The 22,389-nt window shown below is 31.7% G+C and overlaps 1 protein-coding gene across 1 annotated transcript; it reads left to right on the forward strand.

The window, feature by feature from the left end:
* The first annotated feature begins 630 nt into the window (after window positions 1-630).
* Window positions 631-20,265, forward strand: LOC139487078 (uncharacterized protein MCAP_0864-like). The gene is made up of 11 exons (XM_071272083.1): window positions 631-921; window positions 1,823-1,915; window positions 2,642-2,737; window positions 4,948-5,052; window positions 11,086-11,238; window positions 12,919-12,996; window positions 14,692-14,796; window positions 15,805-15,966; window positions 16,201-16,308; window positions 18,129-18,197; window positions 20,047-20,265. The coding sequence occupies exons 1-11, from the start codon at window positions 824-826 to the stop codon at window positions 20,177-20,179; spliced, it is 1,200 nt and encodes a 399-aa protein (XP_071128184.1). The 5' UTR covers window positions 631-823; the 3' UTR covers window positions 20,180-20,265.
* Window positions 20,266-22,389: the final 2,124 nt, after the last annotated feature.

A 22,389-nucleotide genomic window follows, 5' to 3' on the forward strand; every position in this document is an offset into this window, starting at 1 on the left:
GAACCACAAGTGGTAGGTCAATGATATTTGGTATGCAGTTGTATTAGCATGTGGCATATCTCATTTCCATGGAAATACTTTGGTTCCATTCCCTTAGTCATGTTCTATTGATAGGTCAATGGTTTGTGGTATGCAGATGTATAAGCATTGGCACATCTCATTTACATGGAGATTGTTAAGCAATGCAACTCAGTCATGGTTCATTGACTTTGAATGTTTGCATAACTTGTGTAAGATGTTAAGGTATTGCTATTTTGATTTTGAACATTTGTATAATCAAAATTACAAAAAGGCGAGACATATCTCTGTGATATGTGTTTCTTATTATTAACAGTTTGTTACAATATTGTTGTGATATGATAACATAGGAAGTTGTTTTTCTACGTTGTAAAAGTATATGTATTCCAGGCAACTATTTTAATCTGAGCGTCTTAGGTTAACACAATGCGCGTCATGTATATCTACTTATAAAACTGGTTTCGTTGATAACTATTATGTAAATGTTTGCATTGTTGTTTAGATGGAAAATAAAACGATGTATGCTGTAAAAAAAATTCAACTTTGGTCTTTGATTTATTTTAGCGATTGTGTTTTGTATTATTAATTGAATGTGTAATTTCAAACTCACAGTTCATAGATTGATTCCTAATTCATATTGACAATCCTATTCAACTATTTATTTTATTTGTTCATTCTATGTAGAGCCGCTAAAATTGATAAAGATGCAACAGCTGCCTTCGTAGATCAGCTGCAAAAGCTTAAGACAATTAAGGATGGAGAAGCACAAGACCAAAGGAAAGTGATCGACCATCTAAAGAAAAAAATGGCAGAAGTGGAAAATGAAAATGCTACCAGTGCGGAATTGTTTTACAGGAAAACAAATGAATATAAACACCAACTCAATTACACTTTGATTCAGAGGTATTAGAATGGTGTTACTTGATTGATATACGAATCTTGATAAATTCGTTAAAAGAATATGTTTAGCAGAATTAATTTTCGATGAGATGTATTATCAGTATCTTAACGTGATCATGTTCTTTGCCACAATACAAGTTATAACACAGAAATCATTTTGCAAAATATAAAAATATCCCCATAACGTCAAAGATCTGATCAACATGAAAGAGCAAGATACTTATTTTATATAAAGACATCAACGAATTATAAATGCTTTCCAATATTGCAACAATTTTCGAAATCGAAGTTTGTCACATTATTGGCTTTAAATAAGCTTGTTCAAGCAGATTAATAATTGATTGGCAATTGACACACGTTAACAAAATCTAGATTCATAAATAAAAAAAAAAAATAGAAAATGACATCCGTTTTTGGTTGTTTTTGGTTGTTTTTTGTGTTGTTTTTATTTAATAAAAAAAATCCTCTTGTGTTCAATTTTGATTCGAACATGTTTTAATTTACAAATAAACAATGTATTCATTTCTTGTTCAATGGAAGGGGATGTTGAAACTTGTCATCGCAGTAAGTTTCATTTACGCACTTTTCGTGCTTTTGTGTTTTGAGAGTTGAAAAAAAAGACCACAATTACTTTTTTTGTTTGGGATTTCTCAAACGAAAGACGAAGTATACATGAACCCTTTAAGACATTTGGATATATTTTGGAAAAGATGACCCATCAATTGTTTTCATAATAAAAAAACGCATGTACCAAGTTAGGGATATGACAATTTTTATCGTTTTGAGCCTTTGATTTTGCCATTTTATCAGGCACTTTCAATTTTGTGATGAACTTTCCTCGTAGTTCAATATCTTTTATTTTACTTTTTACCGAACTTATTAACAACTAACAATTGTCTTACAGTCAAAAAGAAAATATCACTTCACAAAGAGCTATTACAAACTTAAAGAACAATATAAGGAAATTATCCGAGGAACTGAAAGAATCTAAAAAAAGGTTTGTTAATCATGGTCATATAATAAATACACACTAGCTGCATTTTATAGTAAATATACATGTTAGATAATATTTACTAAAATGTTTGTTAATCTATAGTTTGAACACTTTTTATTTTTCTCGTCTAATGTACGAGCATGATAGCTCGACTCATTAAAATATGAAAATAGGAAAGTTTGTATAATGTATTCCCTGAAAATAGGTATGTTTCAGCGAAATTGTTATTTCTAAGATAAAACAAGAAAAGCGGCATTTACAAAAACTCTTGACACTTTTCTGATGATACAAATTGTTTTATTCATAACCTTAACTATCATGAAGGTTTTGCATGTCGAGTTAAAAAAAGAAAAGTACGCCAGATGTAAATTGATATTTTTACATTATGAAATAAAAAAAAAAAGAAATTCTTAAATACATCTAGTTGCAGCACAGTAGTTTCAGTTTATTGAGGGTTTCCTGGGCTTATTTGTCTTTATATTTTTCTTTTGGTAATTTTTAAATCAGATTGACATCTATTGACTATTTTCTGATTCTTAGTTGATAGTGGATATTTATTCCTCAGAGTTAAATTGTTATCATATAGCATACAAATTCATAACATCCATGCTTAAACATTGTTAAACCGAACAGGGATAAATTTATGAAAAAAAGATGCCCCGACGAATTTACTCGAATAATGACTATGTATCATGAGGATAGCTTAACACATGTTCTAATAATTTTCAGTGTTATTAAAAAGGAGGCAGACAAGATCACTTCACAGAGAGCTGTCAAAAAGTTGCAGAGTAATCTAAGGATTGTATCTGAGGATTTGAAGAAAAGGCTAATGTTTTTTTCATGATTGCAGATTTAGTATATGCATTACATCTGCCATTTTCATTTCTTTTCAAAACCAAATTTATTTGTGGTTTTGCGTGTATGTCAACAGATTTTGCGAAAGTATTAGTCATTTTAAAAGAACGACCTTATTTATGTGATAATTCATCTTTTGTCAAGATCAAGAATTAAGAAAAATTGAATCAAAAGTGCATTCTTATGGATGTAGCATGTTTTAATAGAAACATTGCTAAATATGACAAAAAAGACGTTGCATTTATCAAATATATGTATATCAATGGCAAGGTGAAACATTTCAATGGCAAACAATTGGTTTACTGATGACTAATTTTGTTTGGATAAAAACATGTCACAAAAATAACAGAATGAAAATTGTGTTTGCATATGTTAGTAAAGAAGTTGATATATATGTTCCAGACCATATGAGTATTTGGACCGTACGCGTACGGTCCGGACCGTATACGTATACTCGTACGGTCCGACCATACGCGTACGGTCGGACCGTATGAGTATACGCGTACGGTCCAGCTGATGTTTTGGGATCATATTGGTTAAATTTAAACAAATATTTATCAAAATCATTATTTTTAGTTATACAAATTGATTTTATTACATGTACATGGATGAAATGATTAAGCGAACAATTGAAATTAAATTATTTATTTTTATATCCGTGATTCCTATTTTGGTACTCAAGGTGACACTGACTTCCACAAAGAACGTCATATTTTTTTACAGTAACATAATTTGTTCATGCACGTTGCTTTGCATTTTTTTGTAAAGTTCCTTAATATTCTAAAACGATTGTCCTCCCACTTTAAGTTTACTTCCGATAACTTCAATTTTAATTAGCATATTTGGCTTCAATATATGAATTACTGACATGCTAAATACAGGAGATTAACAGATTAAATAAACGTGATTTTTTAAAATAGTTACAACATTATTTTGTTTTATTTCAATAACTATTGAACTTTTTACATTAATTTGAGATGTAAGCTATGTTGATCTGTTATATACATTTGTATCTGATAAACGTGACCAACTTCTTAATATTAGTCAGACCGTACGCGTACGGTCCGACCGTATGCGTATTTTGAAAATATACGCATACGGTACAGACCGTACGCGTACGGTCCAAATACTCATACGGTCTGGAACATATACACACGTATTTCTAGTTTAAACATGAGTTCACTCACAACAGACATGCTAGTATAATGAAAATAAATATCCTAACTGTTAAGAAGATGCAATGTTAAAATATGTGTGTAGATGTACAAAACGTTTATCGGCAATTTTCAGATTAAAAAGGCTAAAAATGACAGAGGCAAAATTATATTGTCAAAAATATGGTTTTACTTTTGTGTTTAGATATATTTGATGCAACAGATTGTAAAAGACATCTTTTCTGGTTGGTACTAAGTCTTTAATATTGTACATTGTAGGAATGCGTGAATACAACTGGCCCATTACTTCATACGAAAACAAAATGATTAGTGAGATCGTTTTCTTTTTACGTTTTTTTTAAAATGTAATAAATCTGTTAATTTGGGTTTTCTACCGAAATGCTGGTGCATGAAAATGTTCGAAAGTTGATGTCATCTCTTTTGGCATGTGGACATCATCAGGATTACGTTGAAATTGTTTCCGTATTTGCTGGTCTTAGCTAATGTTCTGTTCTTGCTCTCTCAAGTATTCATTATTTTAAAAAGAAATGCACACACCGTAGAACGAACTAAGTTTATAGTCTTATCAGGTTCCATGAGCTTGTCTGTCTTCATATTTTCTTTTCCCACTAAACATGGTAACTTTTGTCTTTCTGAATTATTAGTTCATAATAATTTTTGATATTAATTAACTCAAAATTATATACTAGGAAGTTCACATACAGCATGTAAAAACACTAAATACAAGTGTTTGGTTAATTTCTATTAGCAACTGGTAAGCGTATGTTTGAAAAATCAATAACTGAATAATAATAGAAAAAAGTATTCCTCATAGCATCGTTTTACACAACTATATATGTTTTTTTCAACTGAAATCATAAATCATACAAGTCCATGACAGCATATGCTTAAAGTGAACTATGCTCAAGTTGAGTTAAAACATGTTGGCTTGAACATGTGTACACCTTTCAAACCGTACAACCGAACCTGGTAACCAAATGCTTCATAACATATTTATAATTACAGTGTAACTAATAGTGAATCAGAAAAGATCGTTTCCCAGAGAACTATAACAAAGTTGCAGACTTATATCAGGAATTTATTTGAAGAACTGAATGATTTAAAAACAAGGTTTGTTAAAATAATTGATACAGACTAGTTATATTTTCAACAACTTCCGTGTAATTCCATCACACACTTTTTATCTTCAGTCATCTACGTGAATTATTACGAGCAATCAGAGTTTATTAAACAATCAGCCATTTAAAACTTGACTTCTTTACTCAAGAAAAACGGAAAAGTGACAGTGAAATTGCTATTTCGAAGTGAAAGAATTTTCTGAGATAATACACAAGGAATAATTTGTTTACAAATGTATGCCTAGCTAAGGCAATTCCAACGCGTCCCATTTCTTAGTCAAACAACCTGTGGACGGAAGAATGTTTTTATTTGAATACAACAATGTATCATGTGACCTAAAGTTGTGAATTTCTTTGTCATTTTGTTTTATGGAGAGCTGTCTCATTGGCAATCGTATAACATCTTCTTTTATTATATGTACACTAATCTAAAGAATAATGGCATACTAATAAAACGGCTAGTAATGGTTGTTTGATATATATATATACAATATGCAGAACATTACTTTGGGTATGAATTCCAAACAAGTAACACAACCAACGCCTTGTTCCTTAATTTGAAAATCGTTCCACATGTTAGTTTACATGACCTGGTTTTGGTATTATATACGTATTCCTCTAACAAAAATTTATGGAGAGACATAATGTATCTAAGAAATATCGAAATGTGTTAGACAAAAAAAGCAAGAGAATAAAAGACATTTTACAAACCCAATATACAAACTTACAATCAATCAACACGAAACTTTCCAAAAAACTGAAATACAGACGCAAAATGATTATTTTGTAACAATATACTGTATATGTCAATGTTTTATTTATATGTTGTTTGATGAAGAATTGATGTCCGGATATGTTTTTCAAGATAAGTCATCGTATTCTCAACAAAATACATGATATTCAGACGCTGTCAACTAAATCTAATTTTTGCTGTGTGAGAATTTTAGACTGAATAAATACATACGATCAGACCACAACTCTTACAATATATGAATTTAGTTTAATAATCAAATGCACTTACAAAATTAGTTGGCGTCTTGTGATGGTAAGTGCATATTTCCGATATACATTTCTTTTTCGTATTGAAATTTGAGAATAGAAATGGGTAATGTTTTACCCGGACATATGTTATTATAGTCCAGTCGATTTGTGAAACAATTGCTCAGATTGTGGTAAAAGCATAAAATTACGAGAGTGTTAGTTGAGGTCATAACTTATATTTATAGCTATGGACCCAATTCAGAAAATCAAAATGGCGGTTCTGGGCGGCCATTTTGAACTCATGTCCAAAAAAATCAATAAAAATTATTAGAAAAAATATGAAAAAGTATATTACTTGATAAACTTTCGTATATCTTACATGTATGACAAAGAATATCAACTGATAAATATTTAAGTATTAGGTGGCCATCTTTAATGGTGACCATTTTTGAAACTTAAATTTCCAATATATCATTATTCGCTATCCTTAATTGTTTTTTGAATTAACACTAAGTTTTATATGCATTTACAACTAGTTTTGCTAATCAATCATTTATTTATGACTGTTGATATTCATATAGGATATATTCATCAAGTGTTCAAATAAGGCATGCATATGTTAATAAATAAATGTATTTAAAAAATACGCGTAAATTCTTTTAATTGCAGTTTAGCATGTAGGGCTTAGTTACCTTTTTACCACCAAAAAAAAAATGCGTATATACAATATAAGTCATGACCACTGTATGTTGAAAAGGAATACTACGTAGGTATTAAAGTCACTGGAGCTGAAAAAATAATAAATAGACTGGAAAGAATTCCGTAACGCCAAGAGAGGACACATGAGGATTTACAATGCCAATCAAATACAAAAAGAGCAGACATATAGACATTTGAGCTGGTAATCAGTCATTTTTTGTAAGCATACAACTGTTCCAAGTTGATGAAGGCTATGTAATGGGAGAATTAAAGGGCAAAAGGTACTTATCCTGTCAAAGCAAATCTTAAGATCAATATTTTATCAGTAAAGTGAAAAACGTCTAAGATGAGTCACGGAATAAAAATACCAGTAAAATAACCAGACACAGTGGTTATGAATTAACAAGAACAATATGATTGCAGGGATTTTTTTCTTTCATTGTGATGAGGTATCTGACTATCATCATGAAGCATCGACAATTATGATCGACAATAGAGTATATGTGAGTGTCACTTGAACTACTAACCATTGTTCTTTTAGCCAGACTCAGTGCTGGGGATTAAAATTTCAGGAGCAGATATCATTCTTAATCTTTGTTAAAACTGCACGACAAGGCAATTAGACAGAATTCGAGACACAGAAAACAAGTCAAGAATCTGTTATCCATCTGGTGGTGCTCGCCAAATTGAGAGAAAACAGTGACGGCTTACACTCTGGAACAGATATTGTTTTAATATTTGAAATTGATGATATTGGTAAATTGTACAGTAAAAGTTCGTAGTAAATATGAGTTGTCATGGAAGGAATGATTAATACAACACTTCTGAAAAATTAAATACTTGCTGCAATAGATGATATGCAAACACACATGAAAGGTTGCGTCTTTCTCCGGATTCTCAACGAATATGTTGGGGAAGTTCTGAAACAGACCATGTCTTTTAGTCGTGATGATGAAGGCCTCTTCATAGTCAAAGTAACTATACTTTGAATTTTTCGAAAAACTATGGATTTTCTTATCCCATGCAAAGATCACCTTAGCCGTATTTGGCACAACTTTTTGGAATTTTGGATCCTCAATGCTCTTCAACTTTTTACTTGTTTGGCTTAATAAATATTATGATATGAGCGTCACTGATGAGTCAGGAGTAGACGAAACGCGCGTCTGGCGTACTAAATTATGATCCTGGTACTTTTGAGAACTGTTAAAGAGTTAAGCTTGTTACTATAAAAAGGTTTACAGGGACATTCAATGTAGGCTTTCCAAATGAATCAGTTCCACAATCTTTGAGACATCTTACTCTCTATCTGAGGACTGATAAGTTGCAGTTGTATCCTTTCAACGACGAGTTGCACCATTGAACTATTATAGCTGAGAAATGGTAAGTCTTGTCTGCCACTCAGCGATATTTCTGGACTGTGTCTCGATGTTTGGCCATCCTGTATCATTCTTACTAAAGAAACTTATGTCTATTGAACTGACTCGTGTCAACAGCTGTTATTGAGTGTCCCTGTAAAGTTATTCTTAGTATCAAGCATATATATTTTGTCTGCTATGGCTATGGTGATGCCTTCATTTTTACCCTTTTATTATTACGTCTGTTTCAGAGCTTCAGGATTACATCTGTTGAAAATCAAGAGCACTAATTTATCTTGCGTGTATGCTATAGATATCCTATGGCAGCTTCATTCCAATTTTGTTAACTGCGTTGTATCAGTTCTTCCTTCCATGATAACTCCAAGATGTTCCAGGCGTTTACTGTACAATTTAGCGTGATCTACAAGCTTGAAGATTGGTACAATACCTCTTCCAGACCGTGTGCCATCACTGTATTTTATTATTTAGGAAAGCACAACTCCAAGGATAAATCATTCCTGGCTTTCTTTCTGTGTCTTTTATTCTGCCTATTTGCTATGTTGTCCAGTTTCATCAATCATCAAGCATGATACTAGGGATTTAACATCTCCAGTTCTTACTTTTGCCAAGGAAATATGTCTTGTAGTACGAGTGCACAGTTATGCCCTATATTTGTCGATTTGAAAATGTTGATGTATCATGGAGATCTTCAGATACATCACCACACTAAAAACACATTGCAGTCATTGTTCGTTTTGATCCAGTTCCACTTTACAGTGTCTGGATGCTTATTGTTTCCTTTCATTTGGCATCTTATCTTCAACATCCGAAGTATGGTTTCCCTTTTGCTGATGAAATATTTTGAGGTCTGAAAATTTGTTTGACATGATTTGTGCCATTTTGCCTTGTGATTCTGGAGTGCTTCTGCAGTTCCATAGCCCTCATTCTGTTTTGAAATTGAGCGAAAGGAAAACCAATTCAAGACTCAACATCCTCGTATGCTTGCATCAAAAGAGTGATTGCCAGCTCCAATGTCTATGACTGTTCTGTTTGTATCTGCTTGGCATTGCAAACCCTTACATGTCCTCTCTTGCCGTTTTACACATTCCTTCCAGTCTAATTGCCCATTATGTTTTTTTGATATCTAGTTCTAGTGTTTTCGAAATCTACAATTTTGATCTTTTCCCCAAAAAAACTTTCGGTCATAAATTATATAATATATACGTAATTTCTGTTTTAAAAAGTTACTTAGGCAAACGTGTAAGTAACAGAAATAATACTGATATCTTAATTTTGTAAACATGTGCAAGTCTTATCTGACCTCTTTGTGAAAATCCAATACAAATTAGTAAAAAAAGTATGAATGCAAACAGTGAAATGATTAGATTAGCGAATAATGATATATTGGAAATCTTCTTTTTTTTTCAAAATGGCCATTATTCAAGATAACTACCGAAAAATAAATATTAATGAAGTCCTCAGATGACTGTCCTTGTCATCTGTAATGAGTATACCATATGACTATATAATAATTTCCTGCAGCGAGCGCTTCAACTTATAAGTCAAAGTGAACACGGTTATTAAGGAAATGCAAATGTGTAAAGGCAGTATTAAGTTGTACTACTCTATATATGTTAATGTGGAGGACAATGTGATAGAATATGATTAACAGAGTGTGGTTTGACAAAACATGTACATTTCATTTATTGTTAGATATTTTTAACGTCAATTACGAACATTTGAGCAGTTGATGTTCTTATAACATTACTTTTATGATATACAATTCATTATGTCTGCAATCAAGGTTTTTGAAAGTTGTTTCAAATGAACAATATCAACAAAGCGAATTATCCAGTAATCAGCCAACTATTATAAACGACAGGTATACAAATTTTTTCTTGCTTTTTTTGTACTTATAAAATTAAATTCTCCTGTTATTCTATGTTGAAAAAGCGGTTGCACGAATATTGCTTTCAGAGTAATAGGTCATTTTATGATCCTCTTCGTGTCCGCGTTTTAATGCTTTTGTACCCGCTACAAAACAGAAGAATAACTCGGGGAGGGGGATAGGCTCGCTTTTTGTCCTGTTTATATAGCTCAAAGAAATACATTTGTATATCTTCCACAATACATTTTTTTTTATTATATCGAATAATGACTTCATGTTTTGGCTTAGAAAAAAAGATTTTTCAAGATGGCAGCCATTCAATATGGGTAATATTTCCAAATCTTTTGTTCTACAAGACAATTGGATTCAGCACTGTTATTCTATTAACCAGATTTCATGTCAATAGCTTCTCTAATATCATTTTCATGATTTTTTTTATTAATCTATCGAAATCAAACGGCCGCCATTTCAAAATGGCCGCCTCTTCCGCCAATTTCGACTTTCAGATTGGGTCCATAGCTTAAAATGTTGTCCATGACATATACTACTACCATGCCAAGTTTCATGCTTTTACCACAATCTGAGCAATTTTGTCAAAAATCTGCCCAAATCGACTGGACTATTATGCATGATTACACAGAGATTTAGCTTAAGATGGTAAACAATATCAAGCTTATTTTCAGTTTCATGGCTGGCTTGTATCTATATTTCTGACTATTTCTCCTGTATTTCTTTTATTTTGATATTTTTTTAAACGTGATAACTAAACAGAGTCTAATAGGGGTACTTGATGATGATATTTCTCCGACCCGCAATTGATCTGGATAAGGCAGTTTGACACACAAATCATCAAAATGCAATCTCCCTGAAATAATCTGTGAAATGGTTTGTCAACATAATAAATAATCATGAAAGGTTCCTGAAACAATAATGGTTATCTCACAAACTAATTATGACAGTATTTGTGTCAATGTCAGCTAGAAACAGAAAAGACTATTCCTTTCCGTCTATTGTTTATATCTTGCTAACAGTTAGCGAATGAGAAGCACAGTATGTTTGTACCGTTTATGAATCTTCTTGGTATCAGTTTATTTATTTACAGATTTTTAAGTATGACTGACAAATTACAAGAAGCTGAACAAAAGACTATTGAGCTGACTAAAAGTATTGATGATCAAAACCAGGATAAAGAAACCGCCTCTGCAAAACTGAAAAATTTAGAGAATGAAAACGAATATTTAGTACACCAACTCAGGTAATTTTCCTTCTTTATTGTGTCATCAGTTTTGGACTTAGTTTTCATCATTTATTGTTATTATGTTATACCAACGTTTGTATTGTCAAAGGAATTTAGGTATAACGATAACCAACAGTCAACACTGAAGTTGAGTGTTGAAAGCGTGCATAAAATATCTATTGATCTTTTTTATTTATCAAATTACACTTTATGTTGTTTATTCTTTATTTTTCTATTTTGTGTCATGTGTGTTATTGTTTGTCTGTCTGTCCTTTTTTTTTAGCCATGGCGTTGTCAGTTTATTTTCAATTTATAAGTTTGACTGTCCCTCTAGTATCTTTCGTCCCTTTTTTACGGAATCTGTACGTACCATAACTGGTTCAACATGTACATTACCTGCTTATTTAGTTTGATCACTTGCGATTAGCCTCGGCTTATTTAAAAAGGTTATGTATAACCTTTGCTATAGTAATAAAAGGAGGTTTTTGTGCTTCATTTTTGTCATAGTTTGCAGTTTTTATATAGATAACAGTCTTGTCTTTCATAGGTTTTTAAAAGTGTTTTCATTAAAAAAATCTGTTTATTGAATATGGTAGTACTTTGGATTAACAGTTTAAAATTAATAACGAATATCTAATTAATACGCATTTTACATAGTACGTGTACTAGCTTTTTTTTTTTTTTTTATTCAAAATGACTTCTATTCATCTATTATATTAAAAACACATTAGCTATATATAAGTCATGTTTAAATGTTAGAAATATAGCAGCTTTTTGTAGCACTTTTCTTTTGAAATAAACCTCAAGAACATGCAGATATAAGGAATTTACGATAAATCTAACGTACCTTAGGGATACCCAAAAAATCAGATTGTTCTTTGAAATGACAGTTTTCATGGAGCTTTCAAATAAAACAAAATGTACAAACTAATCGATTGACAATGTTTGACAGCATCCTCTGATTTTAAAAGTGTTTTGCTTTGTTTTTATATCTAGCTGACATACTATTATTTTTGTGTTAAGACGTTTGACAAGATTCATTTACATATTTTAGGAACCAGAGTGGTATTATTTATCAAGCATTATAAAATTGATATTTTGTTTGCCATATTTAGGTGAACCATTTCGTCTAAGTTAAAGGGTTATACGTTTATATTGTCATATCTTAATATTAGTTTAAAATCAGGTATCTATAGGATCTTTTCAACGTTGTGTGCAATGGTTAAACTACATGTGTCACACTACATCGGTGTGGAGCAAATTCGAAGTACCCCTTTGGAGCAACTTAGAACCCGTATTTTTTTTTGTCGTGGAGTTGCTCCATATTTCGTTTGTCATATTTTTTCAATAGCACAGACAGTTTCTCTTGGTTTTTTTTTAATGCTGAATTTTAAATATCTATTTTGTATCTTCTGCCCCTTGTTATTAATGACTAGGACTTTCTGTTCTTCCGGACAGAGGTTCTCATATAAAGTATGAAATGAAACTTCTATATGCATATTTTATGTTCAAAAATAAACTATTAACCACAGTTAGACATCAGCTTTTTCTATTCTGTATGTCAGTAATTTGAATAGTGAATCAGGCAAAATATGGTTATTTATTTATTATTTGATGCCTGTAAAAGTCGAAACAAACGCTATATACATGTTTTTTATATACATTTTTCATACTGTTTAAATATTTTTTCTCCTTTAGATCAAACGAAACCAAAATAAAATTGCTGCACACCTCTCATGAAACAGAACGAAATAAACACAAGTCTGCTATGAAACGGTACGAAAATGGTGAAAACAACTAAATACTATAGCGAATTATTTAATTATATTTCGAAAATATATTGTTTGTCACGTATTATATGTTTGCCGGCGAAAATCATATTATAATACATGTAGTACATTTTCATCCGTAGGTATCTTGGTGTAATCGTATTTTTTAACTAACAACATTTAACTAAATTGATCATCGTCAGTAAAAAGTATTATATAAGTAGTTTATTTACACTAATATACAATCGTAAACATATACAATTGATATTAGTAGTAATCGAAACTGTCTGCATTATGTTATATAATACCAATTAAACATTTCGCATCTTGTTATGTAATCAACTTAATAGAGGTAATCGGTGAGATCACGAACCGACGAATAATGACAAACGAACGTATTGGAAGCAGTGATTTTCATATTAGGTGAAGCTCATTAAAAGCAAATAATCGACTAAAAGGCCCCTTGACACCTCACAAAGTTTCTTTTATTAGAAAACAATGATCAAAATCGAGCTTTTAAGTATAAGGATGGATATATAAGACTATGTATTTTAAACGTATATACAGGATTAAAACGAAACCGTACGTATAAACGTATACTTGGGGTGATCGCCTTCTACATTTTTAATATTCACGTGGAATGATAGCATGATTTAAATAATCATGGGAACAATCTTTTAAATAAAACGGGGAATGTGTTTGATAGAAAAACATAAAGATGATATATTTGTTCAAAAATAAACATTTAAACTAGTAGGGACCGAACATTTAGTTTGAAGTATTTTTATGCGGCGCGACCAATTTGTTTTTCAAATTTAAGTTTTTTTTAGGTTGAAGCCAGCATATTTATTATTATTTTTTTCCGGGCCAATAAATTTACAAAATCTGCCGGCTCCGATCCGAGAATCAAAGGATCGTCCCCTAACCCCCATTTAGTATGCGGTATTGCTGGTATTATTTCAAATATTTAGTCCGGGAAAAAAGAATAGTACGCCATTTTACATGACTTGCGTATCTTGGAACCCGCTTTTTTCAAGACAGTCCATGCGACTCGTTTCAAACGAAAAAGGTACCACGTAATTCTTACATACATTACAAATAATATATAACACACTTTAAAATGGTCAATCACGGATTATTGGCTTTTTTGGAGAAGGGGCTATGATTTCCATGCGGGCTAGAATTTGTTTCGCCCGCTATATGTTCAATGTAGAAAATCAAGGTGTGTGAGAGGGGGTCTGTGATGAAATTTCCTATCCTGCTTTTTTTATTTTGAAATAAATATATGGGTGCTGCCTTTTTGTCTTCGGCGCTTAGTGTCGATTTAAAAAATAGGTAACACACGGCCACCGAAATGTTGATTTTTGTCTAGCCTAAAAAGTATAAGCCATCCCCCTTCTCAACACTCCCACCAGAAAAAGCACCGTGACTGACGACGACATACAAAATGAAAAGAATAAAACAGCCAATACGCGTATCAATCAATAAAAAAACACTTATAATCAAAGCTAGATAATCATGATCAATTAGGCATTCTAACTTGAAATTAATGACCCCGCTTCGTGTCATACGGCAAAGTAGGTGACACGTTCGTGATTCGTACTTGATTCTTGATCTCACCGGTTACCTCTAATAATAAATTTGAAGTGTTAATATGCATATTTCTTGTATTGCTGCAGAAACTTAATTTTTTTTTTAATAGGATGCATGCACGCTGCGCTGAAAATGAGATTGAGTTAGAAAAGCTCAAAAATGCACATTTCGACCTCTTGTTACAAATCGAACGTGTACACAACTATTCCAGAATGTAAGTCCTTATAGCTGTTTTTGAATTAATGTGTATTTTATGTTTTGTGTATTTTCAAATAATGTTACAAGTGCGAAGTTTAGCTAGCTATAAAACCAGTTTTCATCCATCATTTTCTTCAAGAAAATGCTTGAATGAAATTAGTTATAAGAGAATTGTTGTCCATTCGTTTGAAGTGTTTGATTTTTGATTTTGCCATTTGATAAGGGACTTTCCTTATTGAGTTCTCCTCGAAGTTAAGCATGTTTGTAATTTTTGCATTTTATACTGCATGCTCGAGTTTGCTACAAATTATAATTGAATATTTTGTTTTCAATTTTTGAATATTGATCCACATGTAGATTGTCATAACCTTTATTTAACTCTGCTTATATATTTTTACATTTCGCTTCATGGTTAAATGTCTTACAAAAACGTCAATTTACCATGTAAACTTTCATTCTTTTCTATCTTCTGATTTTTTTTGTCGGTTATATATATAACTCTTAATCGGTTCTCAAGATAAGAATCAGTCCTGACCTTTTTTTTATTTCTGTTTTCTAAATGTTGCAAGATAGCTACGATAAACACTTTTTTGTAGAACATGGTGGATTTAAGATGTTCCGTAACATATGATACAGTAGCAGTTTCCTTTCGTTGTTTTAAATGTCTGTATTAGAAAAGTATAGGAAGTAACAGGAGTATCATTGTACGTCGAATTGTTAAAAAAAAAAAACAAGGTCATAGATACGTACATTGTAATCAATATGAGTTTGCATTGGGTTAAAGCAGTTATAGATATTTTTCTGTATTTTTTTTTTACAAAAAATACATATTGTTTACAATTAAATGCTTTAAAATTGCAATATTTTTTTCAGAAACAAAATTACTTATTAAAGATAAGATAGATCTGTTGCAGATAATAACATCTGTTTACTCTGTATTAAATGGTTTTTATTTTACAGAAAAAATGTAATCTGTCAAATACTGTTCCAGAATAATTGGTTTATTCCGGTTTTTTTTTTGTAGATCAATGGAAGAGACAGCTCTGTTCGACAAGACATTTATAGAACAGAAACTCGAAGACGAAAGAACTAAAGAGGAAGATTTAGCCGAAGTAACAACTAACATCATTAAAAAATTTGCGTCAGCAAAAGAAAGACATGGAGTGATCAAGTCTTTCCAAAAAAGGTAATTGAAGACCGGTTGTTGCTCTATGGTGGTATTATTGCCTTTTTGACTCATTCCCCATTTCCATTCTTAATTTTATTGTTTGGAAAAATAACTCACAATCTTATTTATAACCATGTATAGTATAAATGCATGTAAAGATGAAGGTTTTGCATTTTTATCTGTTCATACAACGGAAAGTTCCGGACAAGACAACTTATCATTTATAATTTAACTATAAACATGTTTTAACAGAATTGAAAAAAGTTCATGTCCTTGTCCATTTGGCAACGATGTTTTATCAGATGAGGACTCACACATGGAGCGTTTTCCAACTGCGATACATGAACACAGGGATAACAAGTAAGTAGGCATTAGTCGATGATTCATGATTGACTCAGTTGCATTTGTTTGAACATGTTCTAAGTCAGAAATCTGATGATAATTTTTTTTTGTAGATGTGGTTCAAAAGTGTTTCTCATTTCTCGTTTTTTTTTTTGTATTAATGTTCAGACGGATGGTTTTCCCGTTTGAATAGTTTTACACTGGTCATTGTAGGGCCCGTTATAGCGTGTTGTTCGGTGTGAGCCAATGCTCCGTGTTTTAGACCGTACTTTGATCTATATTGGTTATTTTTACAAATTTTGACTTGAATGGAAGTTTGTTTTATTTGCACTCATACCACATCTCTTTATATCTCTTAGCGTTATTATTGATAAACAAATCAATTCAAATTGCTTCACCCTTTGTATAATTTGTATGATGCTCTCAAATCAAAAATTTCTAACAATGGTCGCTAAAACACACTGATCAGACTGGTGTTTCAAAAAAATATCGCAATTTGCGACAAAACAAAAACTTGTGGCTAGGTTTCATGCTTGTTTGCGCGTATCATGTCTCATACAAAATCTCTATTCAAATCTTATTAAAGAAATATATCATTAGGATATTTAAATGATAATCGAACTGTTATTCATATTTCATTATATTTTTATTAAATACATTATATTATGTAGTATTCGTTTGATAATTTGCTACTCTTTGGACAGTATCCATTTAAAGGACTTCCAATTATCTCGCTTGTATTAGTCATTATATCCCAAATGATAAAACGGTGGCGTAGTTTTTGTCCATTCCCAATTTTTAAAATTGCAAATAGTTTTTTTATGGACTGTTAATACTGGAAAATTGTAAAATAAACCTGTCATGAACTGCAAGAAAGACTCGTTTCAACATAAGTTCATATTCTACATGTACCTTAATTTTTTCATGATTTGTCTTATTTACCAACATATTACACGTACTACAATGTCAAAATCAAACGTTTTAGGTAAATGTTTGTCAAAAAGTATTAATCCTAAGTAAATATAAAAACGACTGATAAAAGATCCCGAGGACAAGATTTGTTTACATTATCATAATAATATATTATATAAAAAATGTATATGTAGGTCTTCTCTTTACCTTATGTTCCTAACATAACAACACTTCTGCCAATAGACAACTAAAACACAAACGTATGTTTGTCGACTAGCTTGCTGCTTGTGTATTTTCTGAGCTGCCGATTTTATTAAACAAACATGTACAAACATGTCACATCAATACACATTAAAAATTGTGGCAATCATAATGACTTCTAATATCTTCTACTTATGTCAAATTGTTTCGAGGCCGTCCAGGAAAAACTACTTTTAGAAACCTGTGTCCTTTTGTAAATCCCAGGAGAAACCCCAAGTGATGGACCGCACTTGCTATAAGAATGTTAAAAAAATATTAAAGAAAACATTAAAATGCAAAACATCTGCTATCTGTCAAAAGACTGCGGCTAAATGAAAATAATTTGAAGACAGAAATAAGTCTGATTACGTTTGTTTAGCCATACCACCTACATGTATATATAACAAAAAGTTTTAACTTTAATGCTAATTTGAACATACTTATATATACAAAATATTTAAAACAAAAAACATTACGTAAATGTTATAAAAATTGATGTTCACTCAAGTACATTGTAAGGCAGGGCTAGAAATGATCATATATACACCTATCATTTAACACTATATTTTTGCCGCCCAAAAAATGCATACGCCTTCGGACTACTACGTGAGAAGACAATTAATTCCCGTTACACTACGTGCCACAGAAATTAGGAAATATAAATATATGTTTATTTTATGTTTTAGACAATACAATGAGAGATTAGAGGAAAGCAAAACAACGAAAAATTGTCATAACAAAACAGAAAAGAACACGTATTTATTTAAATATTTTTCATATTTCATACATTTAAAAAAAAACTTACTTCAATTAAGTTGTGATTGAATGCGTATGGATAATACAAATTGTAAAATAAAACCATGTAAAACATTACTATTTACACATGTTTGTGTACATGTGTATTATTTGTGTTCTTTAATAAGAGATAACCGTTATGCATCATGGTTAATAAGAGACTAAATATCTTAGCTATATATACATTTGAGAGAAGAATGTCAAAAAGTACACCATTTCTAATCAATTAACCTCATTTGAAAAGCAACTCCAAAGGAAAAGATGTAAAACTAGTAACCCCAAATAACAGCCCCTTTAAGGTGCATTTTTTAAAAGAAAGTAAAAAAGACACATGAACAACCCGACCAAAGAGCGAACAACAGCCCAAGGCCACCAACGGGTCTCCAATGTAGCGATAAAATCCCCGATAGGCGGCGTGCTGTAGCTGGTCCAAAATGTTTTTTAAAATATACTAGTTGACAATGGATGCGACACTGAACTCCGAAATATACACAGGAGACTAGAATTAAAGAGCATAAAAGCTAACATAGGCCAGAATCTCCTGATTTGAGACAGGCGCAACATTGCGGAGGGGTTAAACATGTGTTTTTAGATCTCAACCCTCCCATATACCTTTAGCTAATGAACAAACACATAACAATACGCACAGTAAAACTCAAAAGAAGTCAGAGTCCTATGTCAGAATAGGTAACAAAATAAACTAAACCAAATGACAATGATACAAAAATTTACAAAGAACTACTAGCGGTTACTGACATGTCAGCTCCAGATCTAAATTAAACTGACTGAAAGATTATGACTTCATCATATGAATATCAAGTACAAACCCTCCCGTTAGAAGTTAAGTATTATACCATCATAAAATATATGAAAAGAAAACAACCCGTATCATGCCAACAACGTGTTGTTTATTTCGATGCAAGGACCCTATAAGTGAATAAATATTAAAGTCAAAATATGCAATTTTTAATGACCTGACAACAGTTGCGTAACTATATCGTTTCTTAATAAGTCTGTTTAACAGTTTTGTTTGCTTTTGAGGTGAATGCCGACACTTTTTTGCATTGTAAAGAATATTACCATAAAATATTGATTGTGAAATACCTAAACGTAGAAGAATCACATGTATATTTACGAATGATACCCTTGTACCGATGATAAAAATAAGTAAATGTTTAGATTAGTTTGTGATATTGAAAACCCTGGCTATATAATTTTTCGGTAATACACAAATTTCTCTCGATAAAATCTTATACGTTGATACTTACACGAACTAATCTTACAAGATAATATATATGAACACCAGAAGATGGTAACAAAGGAATGCACCATCTAAATATCGATAATTAACTAAACGAAATGAAAAATCCTCTCTGTTATCAAACGTTGTAGTATGGAGTTCACCGTTTATTGTACAATGACATATATATATATCAAGTTCGAGGAAAGTGCAGTATTCATTATCAGTATTAGCTATATTCAAAGTTAGTTCAACAGGATAATATTTCTAGTATACATACTGGAGTCGTCATTATTGGGAGCCAATACATCCTTCAAATATCTAAAAGTTTTGTTAAATTTTTGTATCAGATGTTGTTGTGATTAATGCTGATTTTGGTCAACTCATAACTCGACGGTATATGGAATCTCCAAAGCGAACACAAATCGTATCTAAAAACAATTCAAGGACAGTCATAGTATCAAAGCATGTCCAACTGACATAGTTCTATTTATTGATTCCTGGTGTATAGCATAAATTACCTGCATATGCCTAAAAAGATGACACATGTGCATATTTTCTCTTTTCAGTAATGTGTTTAATATTAGTATGAACATAGCTAAAAGTAATGTATCTTTTATCGACAAAAAAGAAGAGCGCACGTTATGCCTAAATGGTGGAAGTAGTGACCACAAAGCAATCGAAGGGAAAGAACAACTTTGATATAGATCGTTAAAGAAAACAAACTCAAAGTTGTAAACCAAGTTGTACAATTAAGATTATACAGTCATGTAACAATTTCATAAACATTATGTTGTTGTTTTCGATTACTTACTGCCAGCACTAAATACATTTTAATATATATTTTTTAGCTTATTGAGTAAATATTTAAAAAAAAAGAAAGATGTGCTATGATTGACAATGAGATAACCCTTCACAAGAGACCAAATAAAACATAAATTAACAACTCTAGGTCACTGTATGGCCTTTAACAATGAGCAGAGCCCATACTACATAATCAGCTATAAAAGGCCCCGAAATGATCATCATAACTCAAGTATAAAATTAAATAAGAAAAGAAAGAAACGTGTTTAGTATTCATTTAGACATACAATAAAAACACCGCAACAATCTTAATGTGTAAGTTAATCCTTCGTCAAATCAATGACATACATTACGTTTCCATGACAACCGTTCAAAAAAATATTAAGCCTGCAACCTTAATTTCAATCTAAGCCGCCTATTATTTAAAAGAATAAAGCAGTTCTGAGACATACATGAATCACTCCCTGTCTGGATCTTACAAATAGCTGTACTTAATTAAGTCAAGGTTTACCTACCCTGAAATTATCAGCCAGATAGGTATCTGATTGATAAGCTATTGCCACTGAATTGATAATTTAAGGAACTTTGACAGTTTTCGGTTATGTATTTTAAAATCATTATATATAAAGATAAACTGTAAACAGTATATATTAAAAGGCACAAATTTTAGAAAACAATTGCAAGTGAGCGATTCAGGCTCCCTACAACCTTCTGTTCAATTGCGAACCTTCTTATTAATTGTAGAACTTGTCCAAGAACTCTTTTTCTACGAGGGATGCCTACATACACAGTCACGTCTGAAATTAATTTATGCCTGTAAGAAAATCGCCATGAGTTCTTTGGATCCAACTAACTAAAAGAGGGTCGAAAGATACCAGAGAGACAGTCAAACTAATTAATCGAAAATAAACTGATAACGCCATGGCTAAAAATGAAAAAGACAAACAGACAAACAAAAGCACACATGATAAAACATATAAAACTAAAGAATAAGCAACACGAACCCGACCAAACACTAGGGGTGATCTCAGGTGCTCAGGAAGAATAATCAGATCTTGCTCCACATGTGACACTCGTTGTGTTGCGCATGTTATAACAAATCCGATAAATAGTCCTATCCGATAGGTCACACTAAATGGAAGGAGATTGTAGTAACGACGTCAGGGAAGATATCCGATATCATTTGTAAAACGGATATTCCATAACAGTCAACCAACTCGTGATGGCGTCCGTAAAATTAATGAAGGGATGATTTCAACTTTACAATTTGGTTTAATAATAATAGCTTTCTTGTCAGCAGCAACCATCTATCGAGAAAATCATGATAGGAAATACAAGCACGGGAATATCGTTTCAATTGGGAGATATATACCTCGTACGCAGGTGCTGCTGGAATGTTGCTACTTAGAAATGGAAAATTCACAATTGGAAAGCTGAAATTATCTCTTTTGTCGTAAAGTTTTCAACTGACCCTCCTTGTCAATTTCTAGATGTAAGTCAAGATATGAGGCCGACTGTATCTGTTGTATGCTTTATCTTTAGTTCAATTGATAGATGCATTCAACATAGTCACCAAATATTGAATTATTTAGTGAGAGTACATCATCTATATAGCGGAGAGTAAAGTTAAAGGTTGTTGCTAGCTTCTTATCTTTCTTCCTAAGAAGTTCCTGTATGAAGCCAGCCTCTTAATAATAATAAAGAAACAAGTCGTCAAGAAGAGGCACAATTGGTTCCTACTGGATACCGACATTCTGTTGAAAAACACGTTCTCCAAGCTTAACAAATATGTTTTCAATCAAGAAATCAAGCATCTTGATAATGTCAGATTCAGAGAATGTTTTGGTCGAAATTTCAGAGTGATGCTTTACAAAGTAAGATTTATCCCTCCATAAGACAAGATACTTGTATCTACGTTGGTCATTATTTTTATGAAACAAAGCAATACCAACTTTTTTGAAATTAGTCTTTTAGTTTGGAATGTGATATACTTTTGTAAAGTGTAGAAAAGTCGAATGTTTTAATACTATTGCAACATGAAAGAGAGTTAGATTGTATGTACTCTAAAAGCTCTTTGTGATTTGTTAGTACCCACATCTGATTCACGC

Source organism: Mytilus edulis, chromosome 8 (assembly GCF_963676685.1).
Source record: "Mytilus edulis chromosome 8, xbMytEdul2.2, whole genome shotgun sequence".
Classification (NCBI taxonomy): domain Eukaryota; kingdom Metazoa; phylum Mollusca; class Bivalvia; order Mytilida; family Mytilidae; genus Mytilus; species Mytilus edulis.